At 34.9% G+C, this 23,065-nt stretch overlaps 1 protein-coding gene across 9 annotated transcripts in view; it reads left to right on the top strand.

Annotated features, from left to right (window-relative positions):
* YLPM1 (YLP motif containing 1) overlaps positions 1-23,065 on the top strand; it is a 76,872-nt gene that overhangs the window by 9,409 nt on the left and 44,398 nt on the right. For 8 of the 9 annotated variants that reach the window (XR_012486469.1, XR_012486470.1, XR_012486471.1 and 5 more), the window contains exons 2-7: positions 4,404-4,640; positions 6,357-6,536; positions 7,224-8,287; positions 15,262-17,472; positions 21,540-21,669; positions 22,176-22,560. Coding sequence is in view for 6 of the 9 variants with exons in the window: in XM_074289997.1 (XP_074146098.1) it covers positions 4,404-4,640; positions 6,357-6,536; positions 7,224-8,287; positions 15,262-17,472; positions 21,540-21,669; positions 22,176-22,560 (4,207 nt within the window). In the remaining 3 variants the exon portion in view is untranslated. The remainder of the gene's footprint in view (positions 1-4,403; positions 4,641-6,356; positions 6,537-7,223; positions 8,288-15,261; positions 17,473-21,539; positions 21,670-22,175; positions 22,561-23,065) is intronic. The other variant, XM_074289995.1, reaches the window with a different exon arrangement.

The following is a 23,065-nucleotide window of genomic DNA, read 5'->3' as shown; positions in this document are numbered from 1 at the left end:
CAGCTAGGCAGTGTTAAGTGTCTGAGATCAAATTTGAACTCTGGTCCTCTTGAATTCAGGGCTGGTGCTCTATCCACTGCGCCACCTAGCTGCCCCAACAGTTAATTATTCTCATTTACAAATGAGGAAACTGAGACAGACTGCAGTTAATTTGCTTGGAGTTACGTAGTAACTTTTTAAGCCTTGATTTAAACTCATTTCTGACTGAAGGTTCAGTACTCTCTACACAATGGAAATGATTGCTTCCTCACAAATTTGTTTAAAAAAAAAAAAATTGGGAGAGGGAGTACTTAGGAATAAGGAAATGGTATTTTTGTCAAAATAAGCCTTTTGTACTTCTTTAAGGCTCACTTAGGTTTTTGTTTATATATGTGTGTGTGTGTGTGTATACATTTTTCTGAATATCTTTTAAAAAATTTTAATAGTGTTTTATTTTCAAAATAAATGTAGTTTTCTTTTTTTTTTTTTTTTTTTTTTTTTGAGGCTGGGGTTAAGTGACTTGCCCAGGGTCACACAGCTAGGAAGTGTTAAGTGTCTGAGATCAGATTTGAACTCAGGTCCCCCTGAATTCAGAGCTGGTGCTCTATCCACTGCGCCACCTAGCTGCCCCAATACATGTAGTTTTCAACATTCACCTTTGCAAAACCTTGTGTTACAAATTTTTCTCCTTCCTCCTCTAAACAGCAAGTAATCATGGTTAGTTCTTCTAAATAATTTTAAATATATTTCCACATATATATGCTGCACAAGAAAAATCAGATCAAAAAGGGAAAAGATAAGGAAAAAAAAACAAGCAAACAATAACAAAAATGGTGAAAATACCGTGTTGTGATCCACATTCAGTCCCTAAACTCTTTCAGAATGCATATAGCTCTCTCCATCCCAAGTCTATTGGAATCATCTATCTCATTTTTGAAAAGAGCCCAAGTCTTTTCAGAGTTGATTATCACATTATCTTATTTCAGTGTGCAATGTTCTTTTGGTTTTACTCAATTCACTTGGCATCACATCATGTAAAATCTCTCCAGTTCTTTCTGAAATTATCCTGCTGATTGTTTCTTATAGAACAATAATATTCCATACTAGTCGTATACCATAACTTATTCAGCCATTCCTCAAATGATGGGCATCTACTCAGTTTCCAGTTCCTTGCCTCTACAAAAAGGGCTGCTACAAACATTTTTGCACATTTGGCTTCTTTTCCCTCTTTAATGATCTCTTTGGGATTCAGACCCAGTAGAAACACTGCTGGATACAAAGAGTATGCATAGTTTGATAGTCCATTGGTTATAGTTCCAAATTAACTCTCCAGAATGGTTAGCTAAGTTTACAACTTCACCAACAATATATTAAGTGTTCCAGTTTTCCCAAATCCCCACCAACATTTGTCATCTTTTCCTTTCATTTTTGCGAATATGAGAGGTGTGTAATGATACCTTAGAATTGTTAATTTGCATTTCTCTAATAATAATTTAGAGCATTTTTCCATGACTAGAAATGGCTTTGTCTTTTTATATCCTTTGATCATTTATCAATTGAAGAACGACTTGTATTCTTATAAATTTGAGTTAATTCTCTCTATATTTTAGAAATGAGACCTTTATCAAAGCCCTTGGATATAAAAATTTTCCTGCTTCCCTTCTAATCTTGGCTGAATTGGTTTTGTTTGTACAAAAACTTTTTAATTTAACATAATCAAAATTACTGGATGTCTTTTTTAAAAAACATCAACATAGTTTCCTTTGGTATCTCTTTCCCTCCTCCTCAGCCTCCCAAAAGACCATCCCATGTAATAAATAGCATTTTTTTTCCCCTCAATAATATTTTATTTCTCCAAATAGTTGTAGAGAGTGTTTTCAACATTCATTTTTTTGGAACTTTGGGTTCCAAATTTTTCTACTTGCCTTATCCCTCTCCAAGACAAAAAACTATTTGATATAAGTTAAATATATGCTATCCTTTTAAACATATTTCCATATTTGTCATGTTGTGCAAGAAAACTCAGACCAAAACAGTTGATCATATAATCTTCTTGTTTGTGTATACAGTGTTCTCTTGGTTCTGTTCTCTTCTCTCAGCATCAGATCATATAGGTCTTCCCAGGCTTTTCTGAAATCAGCTTATCAATAAATAGCATTTCTTAAAAGACAAAATAGAAAAAGAAGGGGAAAAAAATGAATCTAATTAGTTGAGAAAGTCTAAAAGTATGTCCATGAAAGATGGATCTTTCATCTTTGAAAAGTGGTGGAATGAGAGTATCTAATATTTTTAATTTGGGGCCATGTTTATTTTTTTTCTTTCTGAGGCAATTGGGATTGAATGACTTGCCCAGGGTCATACAACTGGGAAGTGTTAAGTGTCTGAGATCAAATTTGAACTCAGGTCCTCCTACTTCAGGACTGGTGCTTTATTCACTGTGCCACCCGCTGCCTTGGGGGTCATGCTTATTCTTTATAATTTTGAAGCACTTTATTTTTGTTTGTTTTCATGTATATTGTTGTAATCATTGTATGTGTTGTTTTCTTGGCTTTTCATTCTTGCATCAACTTTTGTAGATCTTTCCTCATTTCTCAATATTTTTCACTTTCATAATTTCTCACAATAGTAATATTTCATTATGTTTGTGTACCCACACTGCATTTAGCTATTCTCCAGTCAGTGAGCATCTATTTTGTTTTCAACTTTTTTTGTTATCACAAAAAGTGATGCTAAAAATCAAATTGTGTATATGGATACTGTTTTCTTATCAGTGCCTTCTTTAAGGTATAAGCCTAGCAGTCAAAACTTTGTATCAAAGAGTATGGACATTTTAGGCACTTTATTAACATAATATCATATTGCTTTGCAAAAATGAATTATACAAGTTCTAGTAGATCCTGCCCAAACTAGAAAGTCTTCAGGTTATTTGCCCCCAGTGGTGGTTGTTAAAGGAGCATCCTAGTGAAGTTTGGAGTTTCTCTACCACCAGATTGGCTTCATGGTGATAAGTTTTGACTATCTGAAAAGTTGAAAAGTATCTACTTGATTTACAGAAAGGTTGCTATTTTCATTTGTAGAGTACCTGCCTATAATAATGAAACCACGGATTCTTAAAAATTTTGAAGTATAGACTATACTTCAAGATGGAAGATAGGGAGATATGCTGTTTTTGTTTCAAATCAACAAAAATTTATTAAACATCTTGTGTGTTCAAAACAGTGTGCTAGTTTCTAGGAATGAAAGACAAAAAGAAAGTTAGCTCCTGATTCCAAGAATCTTCCATTGTTCTGAGGAGATATCATGCTTACACAGAGAAGTAAATCCAAGATAATTTAAGGAGCAAGAGAGTGAGCACTAAAGATTAGAGACAAAAGGATTAGTTTAACTGAGGATGGGACGTGAGAGTTGAGCCTTGAAGGAAGAAAAGGATTTTGAGAGGAAGGATACTAGTGGCACAAATGACAGATCAAATTCAGGAAAACAGCTAGTATTCCAGTGTGGTGGGAATGCAAGTTTTGTGTAGGGGAGCAATGTTAAGTAAAGCTGGAAAGGAAGTTAGGAGTCACATTTGTAGAGGGCCTCAGTTTGTGGATTGAGGAGTTTGTATTTTATATTAGAGGCAATAAATTGGCAGTCTTTGAACCTTTTGAGCAGGAAAATGAACTTCAGAAAAAAAAAAGATATCACTTAGGCTTTTTGTGCTCAATATTATATGTGGCAGCAGTAGAGATAGGGGGTTATGGAAGGGGAAGATGAAGATACAGGCATGAGTAACTTATATTTTAATTGGAGGGGAAAAAAGATTAACAAGCCTGAAGCAATGAGAGTACAATAAAAGAAAAGTTAAGACAATGAACTATAATTGCAGTAAGTTCAGAGAAAGGAGAGGTCACTGGGAGGATGGAGTATTTGAAATAAAGCTTTGTGATTGGCTATGCTCTTTGGCTATGAGATGATGAGACCAGTGTGCATAAACATGGGAATAAAGATTAGTTCTTAAGTGAATGTTAAAAGAATAACAGATACTATTTCTGATTTGACATCCAACAAACGAGCCACATTTTTAGATTATGATTAATCTAGAATGGCAACACATGCTTTTAAAAAAGAATGAGGGAGAGAAAGAAGGGATGTGGAGGAGGTATCTCTATTTAGAGGTGTTGACTTTATATGTCCCAAGGATGTTTTATTTCCCTCCACAAGAAGGAGGAATTGGAAGTATTTCTCTAGTTTGTGGCTCAAAGCCATTTGTCTCTTTCATGCTTTCTGAAAAAGACAGACAAATAGACTGTACCCTCATACATAGATACAGACACACATATCACACACAAGCACACACACACGTACTCACTCTATTTTCCTCAACACTTTTTCAGGGATAAATAGCTTATACAAGTGATTCTCACAAATAATTTTCTTTGTAGGAACAGCAGCAGTATTGGTATAAGCAGCACTTGCTTAGCCTGCAACAAAGGGCTAAAGCACATGCACAGGGACAGCAACCACTAAAGGGCCCTGGAGTAGTGAAAGATGCACCAGAGCCAGTGAAAGAAGAAACTACATCAACCAGTCAAATCCCTGAACCTCCTCCATGTCAGGACCCCCCATTACCGCCCCCAAGTGAAGAGGTTCCACCTCCTCTCCCTCCTGATGAGCCCCAGGTAAGCCATGCACTTAATTCCTTGGCATTAAGTAGGGATTTTAAAAATGGATATATAGGCTGTATATAATTTGGAGGCAAAGAGCCAAAAAGAACAGTATGCAATGACTTTAAAAATATAAAATTAAAAATTAAAATTAGAAAAAAAAGAAAAGAAAGAGCACAACAAAATTCAAAATCCTTGTAACCAGGCAGGAAAGATTCCTGCATTGGCCATGCCTTGGTCTGTATCCTGGGTCCTCTGGAATTATGATTGATAATTGTGTTTATAGAGTTCTTAAGTTTTTCAAAGTTTTTGTGATGTTGTTGTATAATAAAATACTAATTTAAAAAATTTGTAAAGACATCAATAAAAAGCAACAAAACTCAAGTCATATACAACAGATCAAGTTAATAGCATATTATCAGAGTTGAATTATATATCCTTTCCTTTCTATTTCTAATGGACAGTAATGGAAAAATATCAGTTCTAAGCATTGATGATTTTACTCTGAGAGAGAGGGATAAACAAGAAAGCAGATGATTTGGGCAGTTTGGGAAGTATCTGTTGTCTCTGTCTCTGTCTCTCTCTCTCTCTCTCTCTCTCTCTCTCTCTCTCTCTCTCTCTCTTTTTTTTTTTTTTCCCCCCTTTTTCTGAGGCTGGGGTTAAGTGACTTGCCCAGCTAGGAAGTGTTAAGTGTCTGAGACCAGATTTGAATTTGGGTCCTCCTGAAGCTGGTGCTCTATCCACTGCGCTACCTAGCTGCCCCCATATCTGTTGTCTCAAAACAAAATATACTAGCCACCAAAAATAACCTTTTAGAGAAGAATGCATAGCTACATCCATCATTAATAGATTAAGGAAAGTTTCTTTTCTCTTAGCTTCGTTCCAGATGATAGAGAGACTCTTTATTCTACACCATATACTTCCAGATACTGAAGGGATATTTGGTTATTTTAGATAATCATTTTTCAAAGTTTGAAAGATATCAAATATTGTATCCTTTTAAATTTTATTCTAAATCATTTCTATATTATTTTGTTTTATGTGGCAGTTTGTTTTTAGCATTGCAGTAGCATTAAGGACATATTCTTCTTATAAAGTACAGTTAAATATTGGTTCAGGAAGAGGAATTGTGCGAATCCAAAGTTCATAATTTCCTTAAGAAGCTTGAACTAAGAAATTATTAGAGTATAATAGTTATCTGGCTTCATTTGTTATAAAAGTTGCAAAAAATGGAAATAAAAGGATCATAACTCTTTTCAGATTTTATATAAAGCAAAAAAAAGTAGACGTATAAACATATAGGTTCATTCTCTAATGAAGAACTAAAAATTTTGATTTATAATTATGACAGTAACTACTCCCATGTTCATGATTGATTATGGGCCCTTGGGTTAAGGAATAAAGTGCCCTCTATGGGCCAGGCACTGTGCTTAGCACTTTACAAATATTATTACCTCATTTGATCTTCCCAAGATTCTGTCAGGCCGGTGCTTTTACTGTAAAGGACCATGAAGTTGAAGTCCCTCTTTGCCATTTCACATACATGGTAAGAAAGATCACCCAAATTGGTCAGATAAATGGTAGGGACTGAAGGCTCTTAATTTTAAAATACCATGCAAGTCTCAATGTTGTGTGTGTGTGTGTGTGTGTGTGTGTGTGTGTGTGTGTGTGTGTGTGTGTGTGTGTGTGTGTGTTATGATAACTTTGATTTTGTATTCTTTTTTTCTTTAGTCTGAAGACTCTGAAGAAGAGGCCAGGTTAAAGCAATTACAGGCTGCAGCAGCACACTGGCAGCAGCATCAGCATCATCGAGTTGGCTTTCAATATCAGGGAATAATGCAGAAGCATGCCCAGCTACAGCAGATCCTACAACAGTACCAGCAGATCATACAGCAACCACCACATATACAGGTTATTTTCTCATTAACTGATCAGTATAAAGGATATGAGCTTTGTTCCTAGGATCTTAGATTACAGGATCATTGGATTATAGATTTTTGAATGTATAAGAACTTGATCAGCTTGTTAATCCAACCTTCTTATTTTGTTGATAAGGACACAGAGACCCAAAGACATGAAGCTGTATTTTGAACCTGGGTGCTCTGATTCCAAATCACTTTTTTTTTTCCACAGTACTATGCTTTTCTTTATCAATTGTTGTCTTTATAAAATATGGAGAGTACTAAGATTATCAGATAAACAACAGCAATTGGGTCTTCTACAGTGGTTTTCCAGTTGCCTGGAACTTTCCCCTTTGTGTGAGAGGGTTTCTGCTCATTATTATAAACTTGAAGGCCCAAGATGTTGTACTATACAATTTTTTGTTCACATCCAGACTTATGGTGGACTCTAGCTATTAGGATTATCTTATGAAATTGACTTGAATCCAGCTTTACTATATTCTCTGGAATCCTTCACAAAAGCGGGAGGGAGATAAATTTTATGTTTGTCTATTTTAGTCAATTGTTGATATATTCAAAATTGAATTCATTGAGGAAATAAATATTTCCTTTAGTGATTTTCTGCTTATTTGGTTTCCTGAGTACATGGTAAGTGGAAGACATGTTAAATACATATTTTTTCTTTTTCATTTTATAGACTATGTCCGTAGATATGCAGCTGCGGCATTATGAAATGCAACAGCAGCAATTTCAGCATCTTTTCAAAGAATGGGAACGAGAGTTTCAGCAGTGGCAGGAGCAGCTCCATACCTATCCTCACAAAGATCAGCTTCAAGAGTATGAGAAGCAGTGGAACTCGTGGCAAGGACATTTAAAAGCTACTCAATCCAGCCTTCAGGAGAAAGTGAGCACACTTCAGAATGTGAAAAATCAGTATATGGGAAGCATGACAATACCACCTCCATTTGTTCCATATTCTCAAATGCCTCCAGCAATACCAACAATGCCCCCTCCTGTATTGCCTCCATCTCTGTCAACATCATTACCACCACCAGTTATGCCCCCTACTCTGCCTGCCACAGTACCCCCGCCTGTGATGCCCCCACCAGTGATGCCTCCTCTACCAACATCTGTTCCTCCACCTGGGGTGCCTCCATCTCTGCCTTCAGCTGGACCTCCACCAGTTCTTCCTCCACCATCTCTCTCTTCAACTGGGCCTCCACCTGTTCTTCCTCCACCGTCGCTTTCTTCCACAGGGCCTCCACCTGTTCTTCCTCCACCATCCCTTTCCTCAACAGCAGCACCACCTGTCTTGCCTCCTCCACCTTTGTCATCAGCAACACCCCCTCCAGGAATGCCTCCCCCAAATCTCAGTTCAGGAGTTCTTCCCCAAGGCTTACCCCCTCAATTAACTACCACATCAGTTCCACCAGTTACCAGTTCTCAAAGCTCAAAAGCTCCAGATAAACCTAGACCAGCACTACTTCCTACTCCTATATCCTTTGGTTCACCTCCTCCTTACCATCCTCCAATAAAATCATCCATGGGCTCTTCAGAACAAGTGAACTCTAAAGTTCCTCTGCCATTCAGTTCTTTCTCATCTGAACAAGGACATATGGAATCCAAAATTCCTGCTACAGGATCATCAACTGCTTCAAACCAGCCTGGGGGCACAATTAAAGATACACCAGTGAGATCAGGTGGGCTGCTTCCAGATCCTCCTAGAAGTGCTTATTTAGAAGGTCCAAGAGGCGGTCCTAGGTATGTTTGATGCTCCTTTGCTGATTATGATTTATATAGAAACTAATCTTAAAAACTCCATTAACATAGTTAAAATAAGTACTTTCTGTTGGGTGGTTGTTGTTGGGTTGTTCTTTTTTATCTTTGAATATCACTGATCTGATTACAAGGGAAAACGCTGTTCCACCAGATTTATAGGTAAATTCTATAAGATATCTAAAATGTAGCTAATATTTATTCTATATAAATTATTTCCAAAAATTAAGAAAAAAGTACTCTTACCTTATTCATTTTTTTGAGACAAATATAGTCCTAATACCCAGTCAAGTGAGGGATAAAGCAAAAAATACCTATAAGCCAATATTAACAATGTATAAAATTAATAACTGCTGCCCCCTCCCCTCCACCCCGGCAATTGGGGTTAAGTGACTTGTCCAGGGTCATACATCTAGGAAGTGTTGTGTTTGACTTCACATTAGAACTCAGGTTGTCCTCACATCAGGGCTGGTGCTGTATCTACTGTGCCACCTAGCTGCCCTTAAAATTAAAAACTTTAAATAAAATCCTAGAAAAAGTTTATAGAACAATATATCAAAAAATTTATTTCACTGTGGCCAAGTTGGACATATATCAGCAGTGCAAAAATAGTTTAGCATTAAGTCAACAATATAATCATATTTAAAATAAAAGCCACATGATTATACCAGCAGATACCAAAAATTCTTGTGATGAAGTACAACCCTTACTATAAAAAAAATCCTTAAATGATATTATCATATCAAAATAATAATAAAAGGGGTAGATCTAGAACAATTTTTAAATGTAAAGAGTACATATCATAGAGTTTAGTGTTTGCAATGAATAAACATCAGAGGCTATCTCAGTATGTGAATAAAGCAATGATACTCTACTTCTTGTGTTATTATTTGAAGGCACTTTTAGAAATGTTAAGATTAACAAAGAGGAAAGAGAAATTGAATGCATGAAAATTTGCAAAGATGAAAAATGATTTACTTTAAAAACAACAGGGAATCAAACTGATAATAGTTTCAGTGAAGTAGGAAGTTTCAAAAAAATTTATAGGAAACTGTGTCTATGACAAATAGGACAAGTTCTCTTTTGTGACAAAATCTAAGAAGAAAGAATAAAGAAATCCCATTCAAAATAATACAAAAGCTACAAAATATCTAAGAGTTTTCCCGTATACATGCAGTAAAAATGTAAATAGATTTGCAAAATGCTTATTTTGGGGGGAGATTTAGAACAACTCAATCTTTAAAAATGTTTGTTAATTTTTGTTCATAAGTCATGTGTGAAGAATATTGGAATTCTTTAAAAAATTATTTGTTGATATGATTTATTCATTGGAAAATGACTCTTTGGTCTTTTACATTTATCTCTATATATTTTGGATATCATACCCTTATCAAAAATAGTTGATATGGGGGCAATTAGGTGGAACATTTCCTAACTATGTGACCTTGGACAAGTCAGTTAACCCCAATTGCCTCAGTCAAAAAAAAATAGTTGCTATGAAGATTTCAAGATACTTTTTTTTCCCCCCATAATTTTTGTTTACTTTATGGAATAAAACAAGCATTCTATGACATAGCACAATAAAAGGTAATTGTACATGAAACTGCAAATCTCCTATATACAATTTGCTATTCCTTTCAAATATTTTGGTATAATTTTTAATATAAGACAGACAAGTCTTAGATAAACAGTGAATGTTATTAGGAGCAAAAAAACTCACACATCCATATACAATGTCATATCTAACACTTTTATTTGGCATTCACGTACTTTTTACTTTATGCAATGATTCTCAGTTTGCCAAAAATAGTTTGTCAACTAGAGAGTGGAGAAAAACAGATGAGAAATACTTTTTATTTCTTTTTAAAGAGGTGAAAATAAGTAAATGATTCTTATAGTTCTCTTGTAAGATTTAAGATACTCTTTAAAGAAATAAAGAATGAGTAAAAATTGGAGGAACAATTATTACTATTAAAAAAATTATTACCTTCTGAATAAATTTAGTATCATGTCAGTCAAATAGATAACGATACATTTTATGGAGCTATATAATCCAATTCTTTTGGAGGAACAAAAGGTCAAAAAATCTCAAGCAAAATAAAGGAAAAAAATAGGAATAAAGAAGTTGGAATGATAGTATTTTCAGAGCTCAGATTATATTATAAATCAATAATCATCAAACTATTTGATACTGGTTAAAAATTAGGAAAGTAAATCAGTTGAACTAGCTATATAAACAAAGTAGAAACCCTCAAATTTAATAACCAAGCATTGAACAAACTTGAGTTTATTAAGTACTTGGAAAATTATTAAGTACTTTGGCAACTACTATAAAAACTGAAAAATATTTTGATAGGAATTACTTTAGACTAACATCAAAGTCAGGCGACTTTCAAAATTTTGGCTAAGTAAAGAGATCACAAGAAAAATAAAATATATAATTATGTAAAATGAGAAAATAAATTTTGCCTGAATCTAGTTAATATATATGGAATAAGAAAGGGGTCTGTTTAACAGAGAGCAATAAATGATATTCCAGAGCATTTTCCTATCATTAGGGAAATTTTTTTGCTTCAAATATCTCTGATATGAATCTGTTATCCAAGAGATATATAGAGAATTATTATTGTTGAGTCATTTCAGTCATGCCTGACTTTGTGAGCCCATTTGGAGTTTTCTTGGCAAAGATAACTAGAATACTCGCAAGTCAAGTGATTTGGCCAGGGTCACATAGCTAGCATCTGAGGCTGAATTTGGATTTAGATCCTCCTGATTCTATACCTGATTCTCTATTCATTTTACCATAGAGCTGCTATATGAACAATTAACACAGCTCTAATAAGATGACATTCGTATAACCAGATTTTTTATATATATATATATATATATATATATATATATATATATATATATATATATATATATATATATATATATATATATATATATATATATATATATATATATATATATATATATATATATATATATAACTTATATAGCACTTGTTTTGTGTTAGGGATTGTGCTAAACACAATGTTATCTCATTTGATCTTCACAACACCTAGGAAATAGGTGCTATTATGATTTTCATCTCCATTTTACATGTGGGAAACTATGGCAAACAAAGGTCATGTAACTTGCCCAAAGTCACATGGTTTATATGTGTCTGAGGTTATATTTGAACTTGGGCCTTCTTTACTGTAGATCTGGTGCTCTATCTTGTACCACTTGACTGTTCTTGGCTCTGTAAGGCAACTTTCTCACTTTTCCAACAGTGAAAGTGTAGGTCATCATTGATTGAGAAGTTTATTCACTGGGAATTACTTATATCACTGAAATAAGACATAAGGTCTAGGAAAAAAGGCCATGAATTTTAAAGCTTTAATAGCCATATGAAAGATGGCTTTAAATCACTGAATGTAAACAATATAAAATAAATATGAAATCTGGTTTTTAAGTTCCCATTCAACAAATTGACAAAGGTAAAAAAAAAATAGAAAGATAGTGATTAAAGAAGTTATTAAAATGTCCATATCTTTTGAGCCAGAGATTCCACAGCCAGGTTTATATTCCAAAGATATTAAAAAACATCAAGATCTTATGTATACCAAGAAACTGAAGCTCTTAGCAGAACTTTTTGTGGTATCAAAGACTTGGAAACAAAGCATGTGCCCATTGATAGAGGAATGACTAAACAAACTATGGTAACGTGAATGTAAAGCAGGAGTTTCTTAATCATTTTTGTGTATAGCGAAAAAGATACAGAATTACAAAGAAAATTAATTATATTGAATTTAGTTATCAAAATATTTGTTTAAAAAAAGTTTATGGATTACATTTGAAGAAAACATAAAGTGTTCTATAGAAACAATGCATATGAGGAATTGAGAGACGCATGAGTCTCTGAACTGACAGGAAGTGCAATAAAAAGAACCAGGAGGCAATATTCTGTTTCTTACAAAACAAAAGAAAAGTAAACAAAAGTGAATGCTGTGTAATTATTATAATTGAGGTTCATCACAAAGAAAAATTGATGGTGCGTTTTTCTCCATTGCTGAAAAAGAAGATTGTAGGTGTGGAATATTGCCTATACTATCACTTAATAGCTATTTTCCTGCAAAACTGATTTTTTTTTTTTAACTTAAAAATCCTTGTTATAAGGACTATTTGGGGTTAAGGAAGGGATCTATAGAGAAATGAATGTGACCTAACAAGTTAAAGTATAAAATTAGAAAACCTGAGTTCAGAGCCATAACGGATTGGAAAGACATTGAGAAACTGAGGTAGAGAGAGATTGCTATTCATCCCAGTTTTTGTAGCTAGCGAGGGCCTGAGAGGGATTTGAATTTTATCACTCAAAATCAGTACCCCGTTCTCTGTCTAATGACTTAGGGAAATCACTTAACATCCATTGGCTTCACTTTTCTCATTTATGAAACTAAGGGGTTGTACTATATGGTTCTGAGGTCTCTTCCCCCGCTGGAGATCTGACTTTCTGTTCCTAAATACAAATCAATCAATAAAAATTTAAAAAAATTTTTTTAATTATCATTCATGTTGCTTAAATATAAAGCTTATGAGATGTATGAATCCTCATCCTCTCTTGAATGTTAAAATAACTGTAGTTTTGTACATGTCTGCTGTCTTTATCTTATGAGAAGCAGAATGACAGAGTTGCTATAGACACTCTAGTTCTGGATTCAGATTCTACCTCAACACCTCTGTCCTGGCTCTGTGTCTCTGAGCAAGTTGTTTAACTTTCCAAAGCTGTAGGCAACTCTCTGAGACCATAACTGCAGAGTGGCAGCTGGTTTTCATTCCTTCAAGAATTAAACAATAATCATAGTCACAACTTCTGCAGGTAAAGACAGTAAGGTACTGAATTATAGTATTCATGTTCCTTTGTCACTTTTTAGTTTCGTCTGAAACACAACAATGACGAGGAACATGTACGTGAACTTTGACTTAATGAACTTATTCTGCTTCATCAATCAGAAAAACATCTTTTTTCCCCCCCACCATAGTTTACATTTGGAAAAGAGGAAAACCGCCTTTTGATTTTGAATAAATATTTATAAATAAAATATACTTTGTATTATTATTTTTTTTAATTTTTGTAATCTTACCATATTACTATTTTCTGAACTATTACTATTCTCTCTCCATTAAATTTTTCCTAGTAACAGAATCAATCAAGTGAGTGTTTTTAGCTTCCGGTATTTGTGTCCAGCATCTTTATGAAAGTGTTTTGATTGAACCCTTCTTAGAATCAAGATTAGTCACAAGCCTGATTTTAGTAGTATATATATGAAAACAAAGTTTTTGTTCTTTTTTCTCCAAATTAGGAGTTTTAATTACTTTTCATTTAAAATCTGTTTAAAATACAACTCTTAAGCAAGATAATTATTTCAAGCACAATATACATTTTATATCCAAGTATACTTATAATTTCTATGATTAAAAAACTCTATTTATGCATCTTATGTGTCTCATCATTAATCCAGGATCATGCCAGTTGTATTTTAGCTTCTATATACTCTTAGAATTTTAGTGGTCACGGTCCTTGAGATCATCTAATTGTACAATCTCTCTGAAGCCTAAAAAGTTTAACTAATTTGCCTTAGTTCTTAGAACTTACTGGTAGTAGGTAGAGTGCTCTGACCAGAACTCATTTTTCTTAATTTGTCTTACCATTCTACTGCATCTTGTCTCATGAATATATATATATATATATATATATATATATATATATATATATATATATATATATATATATATATATATATATATATATATATATATATATTTTTTTTTTTTTTTGGCTGATGCAATTGGGGTTAAGTGACTTGCCCAGGGTCACACAGCTAGGAAGTGTTAAGTGTCTGAGACCAGATTTGAACTCAGGTCCTCCTGACTTCAAGGCTGGTGCTCTAACCACTGCACCACCTAGCTGCCCCATCTCATGAATATTAATTGCCTTTTTCTTGTCATAGGGACTCCCTGCCAGATCCCTTCTTTATAAAATTCTTGCCTTGTAGAGAAACATTTTTTGTCCTTCGGATAAATGCACTTGAAATTTCACCAAAAAGATTCCACTTTAAGAGAGCTGATCTATTTTATAAGACAAAGTAATATTTTCTTTCCAGTCAGCATAATATTATCTATCCTATTCCTTTTTTCTTTTTCTGAAAGTTCTAAACTAAGTTTATGAAATGTGATTCCAAAATAATCTCCTAAACTTTTTTTCAAAATAATATCCCAAATCTTAATGCTAAATTATCGACATTTTTATCTTTAAGAACTAATAAAATGACACTATGTTATTAAAAGTATTAAAATGATCTAACTTATAATTCCCATTTTTTTCAGTAGCAACTTATAGCATAATGGCTTTGGAGATTATTGTTTTTAAAATGAATGGACTTTGCTCTCATTGTATAAATTCTGTCCTTTTTGGTTATTAGAAACCATACATTTCTGCATTGTTTAGTTATTATTTATATGTATAATAATGATACTTATTTTCTAGGAAATTGGATGATAGGATTTTTAAAATCTCTCAAGACATATTTAATATTATTGTTCTAAGAGGCAGCTAGGTGGTGCAGTGCATAGGGCACTGGCCATGGAATCAGGAGGGCTTGAGTTCAAATCTCGTCTCAGGTACTTGATACTTACTAGTTGTGTGGCCCTGAGCAAGTCATATAACCCTTATTGTCTAGTACATATACTTACACACATATACATATACAATTGTTCTAAGAGTTGTCTGTGGGCCATAGTTTGCCAACCTTGCTGATCCCAAGATGGAAGTTGTGTATTATATTCATTGAAACTACTAATGAAAGAAATATTTTTGATCTTATAACACATAAGATAAATGTCTTAAACATGTTGTATTTTTTTCTGCCTAAACTGATTTAGATTTCTTTAAATGTATCTTACTTTGTTTATAGGTTTGATGGTCCTCGAGGAAGATTTGATGCACCTGGAGCAAGATGTGAAGGACCGAGACCTAAAGGACCTCGTTTTGAAGGACATCGCTCAGATGGGCCAAGACCCAAGTATGAAGGGCACCATCCAGAGGGTGCATCTAAAAGCAAATGGGGGACAATTCCCCGGGGGCCAGCATCTCAATTTTATATTTCTCCAAATACTTCTCAGGGCCCTCGACAAAGTGGACCACAGTGGAGAGGTTCTAAGCCGCCTTATGGGCAGCAGCAACAACAACATCCACCCAAATCACAAACAGAATCTCATCTAGGAAACAAGGACTCTTTAACAGACCCCAGCACTGGTCAACAAAAAAACAGAATGTCACCAACTCCATTTTCTCTTTCTGCAGATGTGAAGGATTCTAAGTCATTTCAGTCCAGTGAGAAACTAAAAGATACTCAGCATGATATTCCTCAAACTGATGTCCAAACAGGACCTAATGATCCTTCTAACTGGAGCCAGAATTCTCAAAATATGGAGAAACAAATAGACAAAACTGGTCAATCTATACCCGGACAGTGCCAGAAACCTTTTCCAAACAAGTCTTCATCTATTCAGTCAACTTTTCCTTCACGAACAGGAGGAATGGATGGGGGAGGACCACCACCTATTCCATCGTTAACTGCAAATAATGATTTAAAATCTGTCAGCGTTGGTATCCCCCAATTAGAAAATAACCAGGACAAAGGTTTGCCTCGGCTAGATAACAGAGATCATAGACCAGAAGGCAATAGAGGTGGCAGTTCATCTTACAGAGGTAGGGGACAAGGAAGAATTGAAGACATGAGGGATAAGAATTTGACAAATAGAGGGAGAGGACAAATAATCAATCAGGGTCCTGGAATGGGCAAGCCAGAAGACATTAGAGAGAAAGTGATAGGCAGAAGAGAAGACAGTCGAGAGAAGATGGGCAGACAAGAAGGCAGTCGAGAGAGGGTGATGGGAAGACGATCAGGCAGTCGAGATAGAGGGTTAGGGAGGCTGGGAAGTGGTAGGGAAAAAATTCCAGGTCAGACAGACATACAGGATAGGGGGAGAGCAGGCAGCCGAGAAAGGGGACCTCCCCGAAGGGCCAACAGTCAAGAGAGAGGGCCTCCTAGAAGGGCGGGGAGCCGGGAGAGAGGACCTCCACTCCACAGGGCTGGGAGCAGAGAGAGAGGACCACCTCGACGCCCTGGAAGTCGGGAAAGAGGACTGGGCAGACCAGAATTTGGTCGGGATAAAGGTCTTCCCAGATTAGATTCTAATGTAGATAAATCAGTTAGGATTGGAGATGGAGAAAAAATGCCCCCTTATCATCGAGATGAAACCTCTCGAACTCCCTGGAATCATGGAGAGGATAGAGGGCATGAAGACTTTCCATTAGATGGTAGAAATGTCCCTCCTTTGGAAAGGGAAAGACTTGATGATTGGGACAGAGAAAGATACTGGAGAGAATGTGAACCAGATTATCAAGATGATGTAGATCCTTACAACAGAGAGGACAGATTTTCATTGCCACCATCTCGGTCCCATGATGTTGATCGGCGAGGACCATGGTGGGATGATTGGGATAGAGATCGTGATATGGATCGTGACTTCAGGGATATGGACAGGGACATGGACAGAGACAGGGACAGGGACAGGGACCGAGACCGGATGGGAAGACCTATGGATATGTATGATCGAGAATTGGATAGAGAATGGGACAGAGATTACATGAGACCAATGGATGACCAAGAATCACAATTTCATGAACGTGATATTCCCCCCCTTCCACCTTTGCCTCCTCTGCCTCCTCTTCCACCTTTGGATAGATATCGAGATGACAGATGGAGAGATGAAAGAGATAGAGATCACATGTATGATCGGGACCTTCGTGATAGGGGGGAATTAAGAATTCGAGAATATCCTGAGAGAGGAGAAACTTGGCGGGAAAAACGGGATTACCTTCCTGAGCGAATGGATTGGGAGAGAGAACGATTGTCAGACAGATGGTACCCATCTGATGTAGACAGACATTCCCCTATGGGGGATCATATGCCTCCTATTCCTTCGTCACACCATTCTTCTGAAATGTTGGGAGCAGAGGGAAACTTGGACTCTGATCAGTCCATTGGAGGTGTAATGGTCCTCAGTCAACGGCAGCATGAAATAATTTTGAAAGCTGCACAAGAATTGAAGATGCTACGGTAAGTTACCTACTGAAGATAATTTCTCAAGTCAGAAAAGTATTTAAGCTTTTCTAAAGAATGATCTGATATACTTTATGGGAATTATCTTTTTTCAAGTAGTTTTAGTTTAGTGTTTGGTACTAGCATTTTTATGGAAGATAAAAATTCTATGATATATATACCCAGTTAAATGTTTGATGAGACTTTATTGGGGATAGGGTAATGTTTTTATAGAATTAGAGGCATTTGAATAGAAAATAAATTTAGTTATTGTCTATTTACTTCTGACCACAATCTCTCTTGTGCTATTCCTTCATTTCTATGGCTACCACTCTTAGTTAAGGTCTCTATCTCTTGCCTAGACTGTTGTCATAGCCTTCTAACTTATATCCCTGCTTCTGAGTCTCTGCCTTCTAATCTATTGATCTCATTGTTGCCAAAGTAATCTTTCTAAGGTACAGATCATGACTGACTATTTTGCTCCTTCAAAAATTTTTAATTACTTTTTTTTGGTTACTGTTTACAAAAATACAAATTTTTCAGCCAGTCTGGACTTTTCCTGCCTTAAAGCTCTAGGATAGGAGTGGAATATTAATGTGAAAATATATTTGTGTATATCATCCTTTGTACTCGAAAATATTACTTTTTATGCCATCAATGCATTTTTCACATTCAGAGACAATTTGTGTTCCCATTTTCCTTTTTTCCCCAACTCCCACCCCAACAGGATTATAAATTAAGGAGTGAAACCTGCCATTTTTCATCTTTGTATCTCCAGTAGCGCACTCCTAGCACAGTGCCTTTCATGAGTTTTTGAATTGAAGTGATCCATGTGAGTTACAACTTTATACCCTAAAATACAAAAATTAAAAATTATTTGGTCTTTATTGATCTCTTGCCAACAAATTGACTGTGTTTCTCTGTATTTGACTTTTTAATGCCCAGATTTCTTTTGGGTCATGACATCACTACCTTTTTATTTTTTCTAATGAATACTTTATTCTTTACTTTCAGATGGCCAGTTCTTTTATGTTGGGTATAAGAGAATATGCTTACTAGTGTTTGTCGTAATTTTGAAATGCTCTATCAATCTTTGCAAATTTCTTAATAGTTAAATTCTCAGGCTTTGATTTCCTACTTCTGGAAATTTCAATCTTACATAATTGGAAATAGCAATTTTTATTTGAGTTATTATTGTTTTTATATGATGAAATATTTTCTATAGTGGAATAAGTAATAAAATCCAAATTTTTGACTCCCAGTCCCGGTTTATGTACAAATTACACCATGAAAACATTTGTCTTGATTATGGAATAGAAACTTAGAAGTCGGGACAGCTAGGTGGCGCAGTGGATAGAGCACCAGCCTTGAATTCAGGAGGACCTGAGTTCAAATCTGGTCTCAGACACTAAACACTTCCTAGCTGTGTGACCCTGGGCAGGTCACTTAACCCCAGCCTCAGTGGGGGGGAAAAAAAAAAAAAGAAACTTAGAAGTCCATGACAGCTTATTCAATCTTTAGTAATTCTTCTAAAACTTTTGATTAGATTCTGGGATAGTTCTTATTATCTTTTTTTTTTTTTTTCCCCCCCTTTTTCTGAGGCTGGGGTTAAGTGACTTGCCCAGGGTCACACAGCTAGGAAGTGTTAAGTATCTGAGACCAGATTTGAACTCAGGTCCTCCTGAATTCAGGGCTGGTGCTCTATCCACTGTGCCATCTAGCTGCCCCTTGGGATAGTTCTTTATAAAACATCCAATCCAATTGTCTAGTAAACATTTATTAAGCACTTAACTATGTACTTAGTATACTAATTGCTGGAGATACAATTAATGAAAGAAAAGACAGTCTCTTCCCTCAAGGAATTTGCAACATTTTCTAGATGTTGTTGGTTTAAACTACCAGTTATAGATTGATTATACCAGTTAAGAACACAGCTGAAGTTCTGGGACAAGAGAAAAATTAATATTGATATGTTAATATAAAGTCACAATATGGAAAAATGAAGAGACTGACTGTCCATCTTGAATTATTGACTAGAAAAATCTGTTACAGACATCATGAGTTCAAGAGAATAACATTTTAGACTTTAGAAAGTACATTTTAGAAAAATACCTGGTTCCTTTTCCTTTTGAACTCCTGGAATAGGGTAGGGGTAGGGAGGGAAGAGAAGAAAAAGGAGATGTGTAGTATAGAACTGATTTGCTGTGTTTTTCTTTTAACCCTGAGCAAGTGTTATTTTTTAGATCTAAGTGTTTGTTTTTGACTTTTTGTTAAGTCATTATTAAAATTTTCCCTAGTATCATTTCCCTTCCCAGAGAGCCACCTTATATGACAATATTTTTAAGGACCCCAAAAAAAAAAAAAAAAAAAAAAAAAAAAAGAAAAGAAAAGGAATGGAAAAAAATAAGTTAAACTGATCATTATGTTGTAAAATTCTGAAAACGTGATCAATCACATTGACGGACCTCCTGCTTTTGCAATAGAGTAGGGTGAAAAGGTGTCTTCTCATGTCTCTTATTTGGAAATATGGTTTGTTCATAATTTTGCAACATTCACTTTTGATTTTTTTTTTTTTTTAATTGTTGTGGTTGGTCTTTTTGTAGTTTTGTGTATGTTGTTTTCTTTCCTCTGCTTGCTTAGCCCATTGTCAGTTCATGTAGATCTTTTTAGGTTTCTCTGTTTTCATCATATCTATCATTTCTTACAAGACAATAGTATTCCATTTTATTTGCATATTGCAAGGTTGCTTTTTTGTTTGTTTTTTAACCATTTCTCAATTGATGGATACTTGGTTTCCAGTTTTTTTGTTATCACACACAAAAAAAATGCTGCTACAGATATTTAGGTGAATAGGGTGACTTTTCTGTAATCTCCTTAGAATATAAATCTAGCAGTGGAAAATCTGGTTCAAAAGGGTATGAGCATTTTAGTCACTTGGTTTGCTTTTCAAAATGGAATGTACTGATTCGTAGTTCTACCAGCACTATATCAATGTATCTGTTTTCTGAAATTCTAATGCTATTTCCAACTTGAGTCATCTTTGCCAAAATTGCAAGGTGTTGAGGTGAAATTTCAGAGTTTTTTTGATTTACATTTCTTTTATTATTAATGACTTGGATTATTCTTACATATAGTTACTAACAGTTCTGCAACTCTTCTTTTGAGAACTATAGTTTGATCTCTTAACTTTTGAAGAATGGTTTTAAGTTTTATTTAAAAAATGAATTTTTTAAAAATTTAAATAATTTCCACTCATTGCTAAATATAGCACACTGGATTATTTATGCTTTTCTGAAAAGCAGTGTTACCTTTGATATACCTGAAAATTTTTTTCCCTGAATTTAATATAGAAATAATTGGATATAGAGTGAATTTATCTGCTAATTTCATCTCAGCTCCTTTTTTATTTCATCCAAACACACAAATACAGAATAAGAATTAATCATAATGCTTAAAATTAATATAAGGAAACATTGTACTGTTGTGGGAAATCATCACAATACTGATCTATATTAAAAGAAATATGGATTAGAAGACCCCAAAATCCTTTGAAATTATATCTAGTTTGGGAGCACAAGTTTTGGGCCAAAGAAAATCAAATGGATAGGAAAAGGCTATAAAGAAAGGTTGAAGGAGCATGATTGGTTTGACCAGAGTCAAGAAAACTAAGGATATGTCAGCTGAAGCATGAATTTCTTTAGCTAGTTTTTTAATGGAATAAACCCAATTTATGCTTAATCTTTGGGTAGATAAACAAGAAGAAATGGGTTTAGAAATGAAGGATCAAAATCAGAAAAGAACACTTGATTATCAAAACACTGAAATGCATATAAGGATTGTAAAATTTATTCTAATGGTTTCTTAAGAAGAAAATAGCCATTGGTTTTCAGTGGTTTAGCTAGTGACCTATCTTGGGGCAGAGATCACTATCTGGAAAGTCCTTTTGTGTTGGGGTGTTCTGATTTTTTTTTTTCCCTCCTGTGGATACTAAAGAAAGTTGTAAATTTTATCCTTGAACATCAATCACAAGTATTTTACAAAAGGAATAAGACAGAACATGACCATTTCTAACAATATACATGCAGAGAACAGAAAGAGCAGCTTCAAAAACTCAAAGATTTTGCTGCTGAGCCACAGGCACCTGACCTCCCCCTGCCACCGCCTGAGCCACCAAGACTGCAAGCTACATCTGCACGGCCCCCTGGAATCTTTCAGGTAAGAAATAAGATGTATTTTCATGGTTATAAGCTTAGCAAAAAATTATTAAGTAGGTAAAATCCTGTCTCTTTTCTTTCTTTCTTTGACCCTTTACTCAATATAAATGAAAAAGTAACAAGTTCATAATACTAATTTGTGATTGTTTACTGAAGCAGCATTCTCTACCTTGGCAATAATCTCCACTAATTCTGTGCAGAGTACTCTGCAAGGATTTGGGGTAAGGTAGGGGAGAAAAAGTTTGGATAAGATACGATCTATGTTTGTTAATATGTATTCTTGATAGATCTTAAGACAAAACTTAAAGTTGCTATGGTTCTGGAAGAATTTGGGTGATAAGTGTTATAAGGAAAATAATGAGTACAGAAGCATTTGCTTTGCTTTATGGCCCTTGTCATAAATTTACTAAGACTACCCATCACAGACATTTATGCTGTTGATAACCCAAGTATTTTTAAGTTTGGAGGCAATTTGTATACTTAGTAAATCTTTTACTCTTTGAAAAGCCTCCAGGTTCCTACAGGCCACCTCCTCCTATGGGTAAACCACCCCTTCCAGGGATGAGACAGTCTGCTCCATCAGCAAGACCATCTATTCCTATAACAAGGCCACCTGTCCCAATCCCACCTCCCCCTCCTGTGGTAAAGCCACAGCCTGCTGCTATGGAACAAGAACGTTGGGATGAAGATTCTTTCCATGGACTCTGGGATACAAATGAAGATAAAGGACTAAATTCAGAATATACCTCAGAAACAGGTCCACCACCTGTTGCAATGAAAGCACCACCTATTCATCCTTCTATTCCCCCTCCAAGCCCAATTCCTGTTGTCATGCAGTCAATGTCTAAACCCCCTCCAGTACAGCAGACAGTGGATTATGGCCATGGCCGTGGTAAGTAACTGTGATTGACTTGTATCCCTAGAATTAGATAAGGGGAAATCTCAAGAAAGGTTTGATATATATATATCTGATGTAGGCTTCTTACAACTTCTACCTAATAGCCTAATAACATTATTGTAATATATGTAATCATATTATTGCCATATATTTAGTTATTTCCTTGTGTTGTGAAACTAAACACTTGTGAGTAATTTTGAAATTCAGATATTTGGTTCCTATTCTTTTTTTTTCTTTCTTTTTAACATTTAATTTTTTTTCTCAATTACATATATACCAAAATATAATATCTGCTTCTTAAAATTTGAACTCCAAATTCTTTTTCTACCTTTTTTCCCCTTACTTCTCAGTGAGAAGGTAAGCAATTTGATATAGATTATGCATATGCTGTCATAACAAACATTTCCATGTTAGCTATGTTTTAAAAGAAAATGCAAGGCACAGTTAGTGGATAGTGTACCAGCGCTGAAGTCAGAAGGACCTGAATTCAAATGTGGCC

The sequence above is a fragment of the Sminthopsis crassicaudata genome, chromosome 2, assembly GCF_048593235.1.
Source record: "Sminthopsis crassicaudata isolate SCR6 chromosome 2, ASM4859323v1, whole genome shotgun sequence".
NCBI classification, from domain to species: domain Eukaryota; kingdom Metazoa; phylum Chordata; class Mammalia; order Dasyuromorphia; family Dasyuridae; genus Sminthopsis; species Sminthopsis crassicaudata.
The sequence above is the reverse complement of the archived record's forward strand: the minus strand, read 5'-3'. Positions and strand labels throughout refer to the sequence as shown.